Below are 13,888 nucleotides of genomic sequence, written 5' to 3'. Positions count from 1 at the left end.
ATAGGATCGTCTCTACCCACACAAGTGCCCAAGGGTCAACGACATGTTGGAGTGTTTTTAGCAAAGCGAACAAATTATACTAAATACGCGAGAGCTAGGCACCTGGCTAGATTCACTATACGAAAGACCATGGCCGTAGATACCCTAAGGGGGCTCAAGGCCCCCGTCGGGAGACCCATAAGGTCCTGTTGCGGCCACAACTTGGGCCACCAACCACTGAGCAAGCTCAGCGGATGAGGCGGAAGGGCAACCCCCGACACCATGGTCTTAAGTCTAGCTGCACTAACAGGGTGACTACTCTTATATGACTACTTGAATTAATAAGCTCGACCCGACCAAAGGAATAGGGAAAGTAAGACAAATACAATTGAAAGTGAGAAGGAACAAAGCGAAACGAGAAGAAAGAAATGAAGATAGAAATAAAGAAGTGGGAAGTAGAAAGGTAAAGAATAGAGTTATAAAAGTGGAGAAGAAATGAGGAAAGAGATAAATAAGAAAGTAAAGAATGAATGATAAAGAAATAAGGAAATAAATATAAAAATAGAAGAAGGTTGCAAATGGATATGGGGGGTGTTTCCAAGATACCAGTATAGGAGACTGGCTCGAGGAAGAATGAGCGAACGAGAAGACAGAAGGGAAGATAGAAATAAAGAAGTTAAAAAGTAGAAAAGTAAGGAATAGGGGTATATAAGTAGAGGAGAAATGAGTAAAGAGATAAATCAGAAAGTAAAGAAGAAATAACTATAGAAATAGAAGAAGGTTGGAAATGAATATGAGGGGTACTTCCAAGAGACCAGTATAGGAGACCGGCTCGAGGAAGAATGAGCGCTCGGAGTCCGGGCACTGCCTCGAGCGCTCCCCCCACTTTCCACCATCTCCCACTCGCCGAGTCCTGTCGCGACGAATTTGCGCGCACACAATTTTGGGCAACTTCACAATTTTGGTTAATATTTTACTTTATTGATTTAATTCATTATTTTAATGTTACAAACACTTAATTTATTATTAGTTCAATTTGAATGTAATTTATTTTCGATATTCTACAATTTCAATTTAAATTTTATCTGCTCCGTATATTCTGCGAGATTTTTATTTAGCTTCAATTTTATATTTTGAATAAATTTTGAAAGTAAATCAAGATCCAATAATATTTAGTCAAAATCGAGGTGCTACACACGTGTCAAGTTGGAACTGCACTTTCTTAAAAATGTTTCAACAATAGTTCTTGAGAGGTTCTATAGTTCCCGGTCTCTTTCTAAAGGTTGCTTTGGGAACCAAAGGTGAGGAGCGGAGAACCTCTGCCCGCCAAACTACGCGTTCGTGTTCACGTTTAGCTCGGCTACGACGGGATTTGCAGTGTCGACGGAGGCGTGATCACAGAATCCTACTTCCAGACTTGCCGCTACGATTTAGCGCAATGATTTTGGTATCGCCTAAAACCGAAGCATTGTGTATCTCCCTGCTCATCTCTGGTCCAACATATGAACTTTCGTCTCTTCTTTAATTTTACTTTCTGCGTGTCGCTTCATTACGCCATCTATAGAAAAAGGCAGCGCGTGAACGATGCTGGATAACTTCTTGACGGAAATTAAATGTATTGATTCTATACTAATTCTCCAAGAACACGATGTTTCCAGCATTCGCGCATCTGTCCGCCTACGACCGGCACAAGAAACTTGTAAATGATTATTTTGCACTGAGACAAGGCTCAGCATTATCTTTAAAACGAGACACGTATGTACAAATAGCCAAACTTTATGGTATTACATTTTGTTGTCGAGATACGATTATTGGAAGAAATTTTTAGATTTATAATTTTGAATTCTCATCTGCGACTTATACAGTTTAATCTTACGATATTTCGCGTAAAATAAAAATAAAAATATTGTTTGCTTGAACACAAGCAACTCTTGACGTTTCGGCGTGTTTCGAGGTCCCGAGACAAAACTGACTATGACGTGATTAAAGAGAATCACAGATTTCTATGGGATGAAGAAAACGATGCACCGGATTCTTGGGAAGCTCGGCTCGCTAAAAAGTATTATGACAAACTGTTCAAAGAATACAGCATATGCGATTTAATGTACTATAAACTGAATAAGGTAAGTAAATCAAATGCAACAAGTGTCATGTGAAATTTATATTTTATATTTTGTATATTATTGAACATTTGCATAGGTTGCTCTTAGATGGAGAACAGAAAAAGAAGTAATAGTGGGCAAAGGTCAGTTTGAATGTGGAAATAAAAAATGCCAGGAGAAAGAGCACTTGCGATCCTGGGAAGTAAATTTTGGATATGTGGAACATGGTGAAAAGAAGAATGCTCTTGTAAAATTACGTGTGTAAATCATATTATAAATTTAACTATAATAATAATCTATATTTGCTACAATACCTATTTTTGTACAAGGACTCTGCCCTGAATGCTCAGAGAAACTGAATTACAAGACCCAAAAAAGAGAAATCAAAAGAAGAAAATCCTTGAAGCGCTTGGGCACATGCTCTCAACCTGAACAACAGACACCTGGTTCATCCAGTGAACCACAGGTCACAATCAAAGTCGAGAAGGAAGATGAAGATGCAGATAAATCCAGTGTTCCAGAACAGAGCATGGCTACTGAATCTGAAGTTTGGAAAGAAGGCTCTACGAAGAATCAAGAGAAATCAAGGGAAGAAGAGTTTGAGGAATACCTTGCAGATTTGTTTCTGTGAATTATACGCAAGCTTGGTATCTGTGAAGTGTAGTGGAACACTCCATCATGTTATTAAGTCTTATTAATACAGCACCGACTAGCATTCACTGCTCCACAGTACAATACATTACAATATATTAATTTATTCAAAATAAAACCAAATTCTATACAATCGATATTTAAAATTTTATACAAAAAACGCAGAATAATGTCTTCCAATTTTATTCCGTTTTGCATGTTACTCGCGCTACACATTCAATATAGTTAATTTTTTCAAATCGGTTCATTTATTTTTCTTTTTAACATTTTGCCAGGTAACAGCCAGATAAAGAAATTACGTAAATTTAGCTTTAATATCTCATCGAAATCCTAAGTTTCTAAGTTAATGTTTAGCTTGCATTTTCTTTCGGCTCATGATAACATTGCCTGTCGAAATTTATGACAACACGAATCTGGTATAAAAAGGACTAGCCTAACGCGTAATCTCACTTTATGTATTGATCATTAGATTTGTCTATTTTCAAAATTTAACTGAGCGATAAGCGAAGTCTAGATAAATGGCGAATTAACAAGTCAAATATTCAGCAGTTCATTGAGAATTGTGCGAAGAAAAACGATAAATTTCGAACATAATATATATGTATACAATGTATTTATACCGATGAAATATTCAATATCAAATAGCAAATTCGTTGAGTGCAGCAATAGATAGTTAAACGAGCTGTCAGGTATGAGGTAAGTTTCATCAAGATTATTCGCAAAGAACAAATCCTCATTGTCAACAATATTACATTAAAACGTACTGCTTGCAGTAATATGTTTCAGTAGACCGATCATTTCTAAATTTACGACTATTAATTATAAGCTCATGAGAATTTAACGATCTTGTTTACGTGTACAAAGTACCTATTAATACCTTTTTCTTTAATATGTACATGAACAAACAATTTTTCAAGAACGATATATCTAATTATATATACATCTATCAGTAATATTTTTCGTATTGTCCGATTGGACGCGACGCAGTGGACAAAATCTTATGGCATGGAAGTGTAATATATGTATATTGCTGCTCGTTGTAATGTTCATTCTTCTACGAACAATATTCATATAGATATCTATGTATCTCAAACCAGGTTTTTCATTACCTGCGGAATATTTTCATCGACAGTATTATTATTATTATCGCCGTCGTCATCATCATCATCATCATCATCATCATCGTCGTCGTCGCCGCCGCCGTCGAAGCTACCATTGCTGTAGCAATCATAGCCGCATTTTCTTCTACTGAGAGGGGAGAAAAATGTTATCTGTTCGATCCCCTGAAAAATCAAGGGGTCTACAGACAACCGGAGTAGCAACACATAAATAATATAGGGGAATGGAGGCTTTCTAAATTACACGCCGATCGTTCAAATAAAGAATAAATCAGCGATCAGATTCAAAAACATACAGCTGTACGCGAAACGCTCGAATATCTATTTCATACGGTGATGGGAAACTAGCGTTCAATTGCAATTGTTTTTTCGCGTGCACGTTTTCAGGTGATTTCCGTGTTTCTGGGAGTCGCTATCCTCGTCGCTGCAGTCTTCGTCGTGCGTGTGCGTAACATTTCGTGGAGTTTCTGGTCTCGCGTGAGGAATTTGATTATTGGCGTGCTCCACTTCCAGAGCTCTCTGCTGGAGATAAAAGTTCTTTGGGATAAATTACACTACGAGAAATTTTTCGAGAACTGAACAAACATTTTCTAGTGAGACTTACAGCCACCGGTCTGCTGTTCTGCTCTTCCTCGTCGTCTGCAAGCTTGAACGTCCTAGAGCGACTGATCATTGGAGTCTCCATGACAAACCTCTGCTCGTGAGCTACCGTACTCTCGTGTGGCATCTTTAAAAATAACATTTGCAAGGAGTATAGACGTAGAAAAAGAGTCAGTTAAATAAACCGCATTAGGGAATATATTTTCAAGATACTCCTGAGAGACTTACCAGCATGGCGGGTGCTCTGAACATGTACGAGAATGGATAATAAATGAGGTTGAGGAAAGTCGCCGCGTAGAGATCGGCGTACCTAACTACTTGGCTACTAAAGAAGGTTTGTCTACTTCCACTACGAAACAGAGAACCCATCATTCCGTATGCGAGGTCCATTTTGTGCGTCACGTCCCGTATGGACGCCCGGAGTTTGGAAATGTCAGGCTTCTCCTTGGTGCTACTGTCTAAATTTCTGCAATCAATAAATTCGTCAATAAATACATTTATCCGGAAATAATTGTAGGCGTCATATAATTTTCCACAAGGTGTACATACTTGTACATTTCTCCTAGCATGACGTCTAGACTTTGGAGCTCGGCAAACAGCTGACACTTGTCGGTCCAGACATGAAGCTCCTGAACCAATTCAGGAACAATGAGGAAAGTCCTCCAGCCTCTAATTTTCTTACTTTTCAATATATCACCAAATATGTGATCGCCAACGTACAATACGTCCTTTCCTTTGGCGCCAATCATCTCGGTAAAGACGTCACAGGAACCGCCCGAATACACTTCACCTATTTACAAGGACAAATCAGTCGTGATTCCCCCTCGTGCTTATATAACACAAACTCGTATAACTTAAAATTAATAACGCCCCACAGAAACCGCACGTCATAATCAAGTAGAGATATATAATTACCCGTGTGAAGTGGACCTTTATGTGTTCCAAGTTTGAGAGCTCCCGTGCTGGTGTTTACCTGACGTAAAATGGTGCCTTCGCCAAAGAACAGTGGCTTCCTGGCGTCGACGACAATCGTATCAAAATAAGTCTTCCAATTTCTGTGTGGTTCCTCAGGCTGTAATTAAACAAATACAATAAGCACACAGCAACAATCAATTGTCATTGTACCATTAGAAGCTTACCCTGGCGCCATGGGGAAAATCAAAGAGATACGTCATGATCTTGTCAGTGAACATGTAATCGCTGTTAGTCAAAAGAAAGACCTTGGCACCGCTTTCTCTTATCCTGGTGAGAAACATCGGTAGCCTCTCATCCTTCTTCACGTACTCATCTAAATTTTCAATAGTCTTGCTCTTTAGATCACCCTGCAGATGAATCCAGTCCACGGCGCTCCTAACGTCCTGGAATATGCTCTTGAAGCTCATAGTCAGGTCGCCCTCCTTCACGCCAGTTTTTTCCCGGGTATATTGCGGCGAGTTCGTGAAGAAGTCGATCAGACACGCCAGCAAATAAGTCTCCGGTAGATTGAAAAGCGTGTTCAAGACGTAAACACGCGATTCGTCCAATTGGAGAAATTTATTTGGGTAGAGCTCGTACACCTGGGAGCTGTAAAATATTTCAAGAGAATTATTCAACCTTTTGTTTTTGCTCTCAACCAACCGACAATCTTCGGATAATGAAAAATTATATGACGATGACTTACTGTTTGAGAAATTCAAATCCGTGCACGCAGACTAGAATATTTCCATACGCATCGACTTTCAGTAAATTTCCATAGAGAGTATCGAACCAGAGTCCTCTTACTGGGAAACTGGGATCATATTCGAATGCCTTGATTTCCTGAGGATAACCCAGAGAGACCAGTCTATCCTTCAGGAGATTAAACCCCAACTGTTCGTACTGCGGGGATTTATATTCTGAAAGATACGTAAAACCATGCTTAATAACATTTCTTCCCGATACAATTATTTAGAATATCGCAAAGAGAAAAAAAAAAAGAAAAAATCTCACCCGCCAATGTGTAATCCATGTCGAATCCATAGAATTTGATATTTTCCAAATGAAGACTTCTATTCACGAATATTCTGCAATTGGAAGTACAGTTTGGTTAGTAAACTTTATTTTTTACTCAATTTTATCGATATCCCTCGATGACATCTTAACGTTCGCCAAATATAAGAGCTGCCGTGTGACGTTTACCAGGCCGACTCTTACACACCTGTTAATCGCATGACTTCGTGATATCGAAGCTTGAGATTCCCGACGAGAATGATCATGCAAATTTTGATTTTCAACATACACAGGAAATCTCATAAACCTAGTCAAGTCCGAATCGCTCATTTTCAAAAAAAAATTTCACGTCGCAGTTCGATATAAAAATAATGTCGCGAAACAAGAGAAGCCCAAGATTCTCTCGAAACAAAAGCACTGAAAAAAAAGTCTCCGAACAAAAAAGTCTCCGAACAAAAAAATTATTTTGACAATCTCAAAAATTACAGTTTCCAAAAACGAGACTTTTTTGGTTTTTGGAAACGTACCTGTTGCTTTCCAAGAATAACGGATCGTAGCCACGAGTCAACAGACGTTCGGACATAACGGGACTGTTTCTTTAAACCGTTCCCTTAAAGAGGCCTTAAGATTGAAAATTGCTGAACAAGAGACTACAGTGTCAGAATTATCGGGAACAATGATTTACAGGATTTTTTCCAAATCAAGTAATTAGTAAGAGAACCAGGATAACTTTGAAAACCCGATAACCTTGACTAACTTTATAGATCCCCTGAAAATGTCTATCAGACATACGTAAAGATTCTCGTACGAACGACCAGACGTTCTTGTAAGTGTAATCTCTTATCATGAGACAGAGACATGACGAACCCTGTATCTCTTTTGAAGAATGCAGATAAGATAATGCAAATTATTAATTATAAGTCAACTACTGTCGAGCCCTTAATTAATAATAATTGATATAGAGTTTAAATGGCCTTCTATATTAATTGAATTCCGACTAAAGTCGTCTCTACGTATTTCCTCGTGAACGTACAATACAGATATGAGTCACATTAATTCCATAATGCTCACAGATTTCGCGTGACACGTAGCGATTTAATTAACGAGATTTTCGTTACATCAAATCTCGTTCGACAAAATCGACCAATCGTAATCGATTGGATTGTTTTATCTAGGAATCAATAAAAATTATTAAATAACGAGTATCGAACAAATCACGAGAGCATGTAATTAATATATCCTTGACACGTTATCAGTCTACGGATGTAAAAGTGAATTTTTTACTATTTTTAAAAATCCACCAAAACGGTTATCGCGATAGAAACAAAAAATGAGCGCAATCATTTTTTTTCCCCCTAAACAATAAGTACAATGAAAACTTCAGAATAAAATATTGATTATTGGAAAATCCCCATCGTACACGACAGGTTAACAGACATTTTCCACATGATTCAATGAAGCGATGTCAGTTCCTCTATCGATTATGACGCTGAGACAGATATGTAGGTCGATTATCGCAAAGATCAAAAGAATAATCGAAGCACGAAAAAGTCTAGTAGCCTATACCTAAAAATCATAAAGAACGAAAAACGATTCAACTTTTTCTCGTAAAGAATGAACGTCCGTTCCTCCCTAAAGCCGGTAATACACTGACGCAAAGGCATACAGAAATTGAAGATCGGTTAAGCTTCTTGGCATTAAGCAGCTGGCCTTGGCTCTATCTTCGTGCCAATATATATATACATATATATATCATGTAAATCAATAATTGCTGAAATGTAATTAAAGTCGCCTGTCACTCGAAAGTAACACAATACCATTGAAAATTAGATCGACAGCTATAGCTATAGGTACGTATAACATTATAAAGATAGTTTAGTTTTCGAAAAATAAAAAAAAAATAAACCAGTACAACAAAACATCGTATTACCCAATAAGTTTAAGAGACGCGCGTTATGATTTCGAGCAAGGAAATAAGACAAGCGTGACTCACGTGGATTCACAGTGAAAACATGTTTATTGTCGCAGCAGCGTCTGCCCGTATATCGCGCGACAAAGAACACGATCACAGTTTTGAAAACGTGCTTCGATAATCTAACGAAGTGTTTCGCTCGAGGAGACAAAGCAAAAATTATAAAACTTACTCGTTCAGAGCATAAAGACGTGAATTAGCGAATTGCGCTGCCGGCATAACCTCTTCGCCCACATCCTTGAGCCACATATTAACGAAATCTTGGAAAACCATTAACAATTTTAGGCACAACACGCGCTCCTTCGCGACGCCGATAAAACTTTACTTCCGGTTGTAAGTATCGTGGAAAATAAACAGCCAAGCAGTGGTGCCCTGATCGCGTGTCTGAGGAGGAAAAAAAAACATCGGAACAGAGACTCGATAATATTTTTTTTTTTTTTAACCAGACACCTATGTCATACGTTCTATACGGTCGTGGGTAAAAATTATTTTTACACATTTTTACATGCTCTACATGGCACCGGACGATATATCGTTTTCAAATGACAGCCAACAATGCATTGCGTCGGTACACAACACCTACTGGACATTGGGCTTACTTCAGCCTTCATAAACCGTTGGTCATATTTTCCACTGACCTTGTCGAAAAGGTTTGCACAACTCGTCAGATCGCATTAGAGACCAACAGGTGGTTGAGAATGTGGCAAAGCACTTGGTCGCCTACGTTGCGTACCCGACGGGATTTACCATCGCAGGGATAATGTATTGTGGGTAAAAGCACGAGGGAAAGTTGTTCGAACGAAGAAAGAAGCTGGACTTGCGTGACGATTGAATGTAATTTAAAAAGGAGATTTTTTATTTAATAAATATTAATGAATCTCTAATAGTAACTGTAATTAATTAGCGTGTCCGACGATTAAAAGTAATACAGTGCAGATTAGAGTTGGCTAATTAAAGTTTATCGATTAATACGATATATCGTCCAGGATATAAATCAAGACTACACTCCAAAAAAAGTTCTCTTCGCTATAACGTACACGTGGATGCAATAGTAAAAGCTCAGGAGCGTATGCACTGGTAGCTATTCAATGGTCAAGCGCCTACTGATCCCCACCAGTCCCGTAAGTCTCTTGATATAGTTCAGACCTGTCATTTTCCACTTGGCGGATCGGCTCTCGTGTTATACGAGTGACTCACGTTATCGGGCCGATGATTAGGACGCGTATATATGAAATTCTCAGATATATTGCGATGAAAATTCATTCGATTCGTGTCGAGTGTCGAGAACGGGTCGTCTTGTTAAATTTTCGTCTTCTGGACCACAAACGACTTGATAACGTATTCAAAAGACAAAACAGCAAATTTCAGTAGTCAACGACTTTGTATGTAAATACATTTTTATCATACGAACATTCAATACGTATTTTCATAGACAGATTGTACAGCTGAATCGTGATAAGAAGTTAAACGATGTGAACGAGGCTTTATGGCGAAATATAGTAATGACAATGTGAAATATGAACTCAAGTAAGTTGTTAGAAAAATATCTTTAGGAATATATTCGAGAATTCATAGCGAGAGTAAAATCTCTTTCCATATTCGCTCGTTGAGGTTTTTAGAAGTGACGCAATGTTGCGCAATACTGGACTAATACAAGATTCCAGGAGAAACACGTGTCGATAGTCTGATAGTCTTGATAAGTACCATGGACATTCTAGAAATTGTGTAAAGATGCAGGTTTACCTAAAATTAAATTATCGTCCAGCCACTATTCGTGTACAGAGTCGTTCGCGACAAGCATGCCACATGAAGTTAGCCCGTGCCTTTGATTTCGATGGTAGAGCCAACTTCAGGTAGTCAGTGTGTACCGCATAACCCTATATGTACGTTCTTCAAGGATTGCCCATATGGTTAGACGACGCCGATGAATATTAATCAACGATACATTTAATGAGATTCCGATCACCCTGGTTCGTTAATTAGCATAGAAGTGAAATTAAAAATAAAATCGTGGGAAAATATTGACAGCAAAGAGAACGGCGATACACGAAAAAGGAAGAAATAAATAAGAAATTGAGAATTTTTGTTGAAAATCAGTCTGTGGATGTTTCTCGATCCGTTGAGATTCGCGTGTCGTATACGAGAGTCCGAAAAATTCGAAAGAAAACCGTGCATACGTTTTGAACGGCACGTATGCAACTCATAGAGAAAGTGATGCGTCTCCACGTCATATCCATATATACATATATGAAGCTTTAAAAATACAAGACGTACTCATAACACTATTTTCTAAATCGTATAAAAGTGTCTTCTCGTTTTTTTTTTTTAAACCATGAACAAACTCAATCCGAAGATACGCAGCGTGATATATCGGCGACGCATAGCTACTAACGAAACACCCGTTAGAACGCCGTGACACGACGTCTGGACAATCATGCATAATTGAACGATAGCCCGAAGCTGAATGAAATTCGAGGAAGCACGGCGCGGACCTGACGTACGTTTCCGTTGTGAGAATAAAATATGGAGGTTAGAGCTAGCTGAGATCTCGGCATGAGTTACGAGGTGTAGGGCATTTTGGAGCGAACGAGAAGATACGAGCACCCGAGTGAAGTTAGCCGTAGGTCAAAATGAATGACGTATCTCGATAAACAGTGAAACGACCAATGACTGCGTAGTCTAGGAATTCAAATTTTTCTCCGTGCACAACTTCACGCCTGTGAAGCGAGCGACTTCGAGAAGTCGTTCGCTAACGCGTATCGAATGATTTTCTTATATTTTCTCACGACTCTGTTGGGATATTTGTTTACAGACGATACCTTCTCAAATCAAAGAACCACTCGATGTCTCGAGTTAAACTCTCGAGACACTCTGGACTATGATTATTGGACTCTCGTGTGTTTACGTAATTACATTAAATGAGAGAAATTTTTCGTAGACGAAATTACCGCGGGGACCGTTAAATTTTATGGTAATTATTGGAGGACGATAAAAATAGATAAGACGCTGATTGACGTGTCACCCTGTGCGCGATGGCTAAAAAGATGAATTGCACAAGAGACAGCGAATGAATGAAAATGTTAATACGTGACGCATAGACATTTTCCGTAGTAAGTGACGTCAGCGTTAATAAGAAAAATCAATGATCGCATAGCTGCATATACATTGATACTTTTGAAAACAGGACGCACGGTAGATTTCAGTAGAGTCCCGCGGATCGTTGTAGCACGCGCGCGCATGAAAACTGGTTTCCCGGCGACCCACGCGAAATCCGCATTTCTCCTGTGGACGCGCCTTAAAGTCTTGCCAGGTACGTTCTGGATTTCGTGCGATTACAAAGATCCACGGATGTCGCGTGGAACGCCATATAGAACCAAGACTTATTTGCATTAACGTATCGCCGTACCTTGGTCATTCAGTTATTACGATCGTTTCCCAAACTATTTGTAAATTAATAACATATCGATAATCTACCATTCTAGTCAGTTTTATCCAGTTTTCAAGCTTTTTGCTCGGCACACATCATGCGGGCAAATAACAAAAAGACAGATATCTATCAAATTATGCTGCCTCCTACTGGCTTACATACCTACGACCGTCAGAGGCAAATATCCAAGAGGGTGTCCATGCTGTGTAAAACAACCAACTCGACATTCCTATAACGATTTCGTAACCAATCTCAGTCCAGAGTAATTACGCAATACGACGTAGGAAGATTGATTCATTGCAACGGACAGGCGATCGTCGATATAGATAAATGCACGAGCCAGAAAATTTCAAACGTAAACGTGACAACGATATAGTATAGTTTTTGTCGGTAAAAAAATTTTTTACAAATTTTTCTATAAAAACTTAACAATCATTGTCGAAATTTTTTTTGAAACTCACGACCCAATACGTATTCATAGACCCTTATCTTGACTACTCTCCATCCATGTTCGAGAAGAAAGCGAAAATCAAAACTGCCAATTGCATTATTGGAGAGCAATAAAAAAAGCAGCGACCCCAGTCGGTAAAACAGTTTCAATTATTTGCCAACGTACGATTTCAGTAATAAATTAAATTTGACACTCCTTAACGTAATCACTTACATGGAATTCGTCGATGAAATGAAATTCAACGGTTTCAGGTATTAATTGTCAACGAATGTTAACAAGTACCTCAAACACGATTAATAATTGCTATGTATGGCATATATAGTATATATTCGTATACGAATGAACACCTTCGAGATTCTGTCGCTATAATATTTCTCCTTAATTACGCGACTGATTTACAATTTCCCAAAGTCCACATATAAATGGACTACCTCCAAAACTAGTACAGCCGTGTAGCTGTGATCGAGCAGGGACACATCTGGATCCGGACATCTTATAAAATCGTCTTGGCATCGGATTTACGCAATTCCGTAAATACACCGAATTTTCGAAGAATTTCAAAATTATTCCCGTACCTCCAATGTAACAAGGTGACAAACGTCATGCGCAACTAAATGCGACAGCGTCTCGTGAATTACGTCTCGTATAATGATACAGGCCGATTCGCATATAGCGCACGTTAAAGCACAGGTATATAGAGATCGATATATTATTATGAACATATGGCCACGAGGTGCGCGCGCATCTTTTCGAATTTACGTTCTGGATGTCTGCCAGCGATTATCGATATCCTGAAAGCGTACAGGACCAACGCCAGCCTATCTCTCTCGCTCTGCTTAAAAATCGTCCATTCTTCTTCTCAAGAATAAATAAATCAGAACTAGAACATAAATAAACGGGATACCTGATTACGTCACACAAATCATTAAAAACGACATTGGATTACCGTTAGGCAAATTTACGGGATTTCGAGGGCGAGAAATAAGAAATACCAATAAGTGCAGTTACATATACATATGTATATGCATACCGTGGACGCCTCGTCTTATATTGATCTCCACATAAGTTCCAATGCCAAAGACAATTGAAGAGACAATATCATTACGTATAGAAGCATCCGACTAAAGTCTACCAGTTACATTTGACAGTTGTCATAGAGTGAATGTAATTAATAAATAATTAACAGTACCGTCAAGTTAAAAGTGCATTGAAACACTCAGGACGTTCAAATTGAGAGTTCAAGATTATCGAAAATTCCTATACTGTCCGTGAGTGCGAGGGAGACCGACTTATGAGCACCGACGTGCTTAAGAGAGAGACGGACGACACCGTCACCCTATAAAACGAGTAAAAAAATATATACTTTTCGCGAAAGTACCTTACTCACGTATGACTAAGATTTCGAAAATACCTGTGATTCCGAAAGTCGTGATACTACGAAATTACAGTAATCCAGCAGCACGCCGTTCATCCAAGTACCAAGGACACGCAAGCTTTCCATTGAAAGCTTAACACGAGGATTGTCAAGCAATGTGATAAAAGAGCGCGACAATCGAAGGCATCTGCCATTAGACTGTCGTAAAGAAATTAAAGGTAGAGCACGCGATACAAAGTGAATGA

At 38.7% G+C, this 13,888-nt stretch overlaps 2 protein-coding genes across 17 annotated transcripts in view; one reads left to right on the top strand and one right to left on the bottom strand.

Moving 5' to 3' along the window:
* The first annotated feature begins 1,409 nt into the window (after positions 1-1,409).
* Positions 1,410-2,869, top strand: LOC107265943 (protein FRA10AC1 homolog). The gene is made up of 4 exons (XM_015735898.2): positions 1,410-1,734; positions 1,934-2,102; positions 2,179-2,338; positions 2,411-2,869. The coding sequence occupies exons 1-4, from the start codon at positions 1,628-1,630 to the stop codon at positions 2,710-2,712; spliced, it is 738 nt and encodes a 245-aa protein (XP_015591384.1). The 5' UTR covers positions 1,410-1,627; the 3' UTR covers positions 2,713-2,869.
* LOC107265940 (cytosolic purine 5'-nucleotidase) overlaps positions 2,817-13,888 on the bottom strand; it is a 22,679-nt gene continuing 11,607 nt past the window's right edge. For 11 of the 16 annotated variants that reach the window (XM_015735893.2, XM_015735881.2, XM_015735889.2 and 8 more), the window contains 8 exons: positions 6,419-6,492; positions 6,111-6,324; positions 5,590-6,013; positions 5,366-5,522; positions 5,000-5,240; positions 4,679-4,916; positions 4,455-4,577; positions 2,817-4,387 (listed from right to left, as the gene is read on the bottom strand). In XM_015735893.2, coding sequence (XP_015591379.1) covers positions 4,202-4,387; positions 4,455-4,577; positions 4,679-4,916; positions 5,000-5,240; positions 5,366-5,522; positions 5,590-6,013; positions 6,111-6,324; positions 6,419-6,492 — 1,657 coding nt within the window. In that variant the 3' untranslated portion in view covers positions 2,817-4,201. Of the gene's footprint in view, positions 4,388-4,454; positions 4,578-4,678; positions 4,917-4,999; positions 5,241-5,365; positions 5,523-5,589; positions 6,014-6,110; positions 6,325-6,418; positions 6,493-6,626; positions 6,764-8,562; positions 8,775-9,427; positions 9,524-13,888 lie in introns of those variants that run through there. The other 5 variants (XM_015735890.2, XM_025083196.1, XM_025083195.1 and 2 more) reach the window with 5 other exon arrangements.

This window comes from Cephus cinctus, unplaced genomic scaffold, assembly GCF_000341935.2.
Source record: "Cephus cinctus unplaced genomic scaffold, Ccin1 Ccin1_scaffold0259, whole genome shotgun sequence".
Lineage (NCBI taxonomy): Eukaryota > Metazoa > Arthropoda > Insecta > Hymenoptera > Cephidae > Cephus > Cephus cinctus.
The sequence above is the reverse complement of the archived record's forward strand: the minus strand, read 5'-3'. Positions and strand labels throughout refer to the sequence as shown.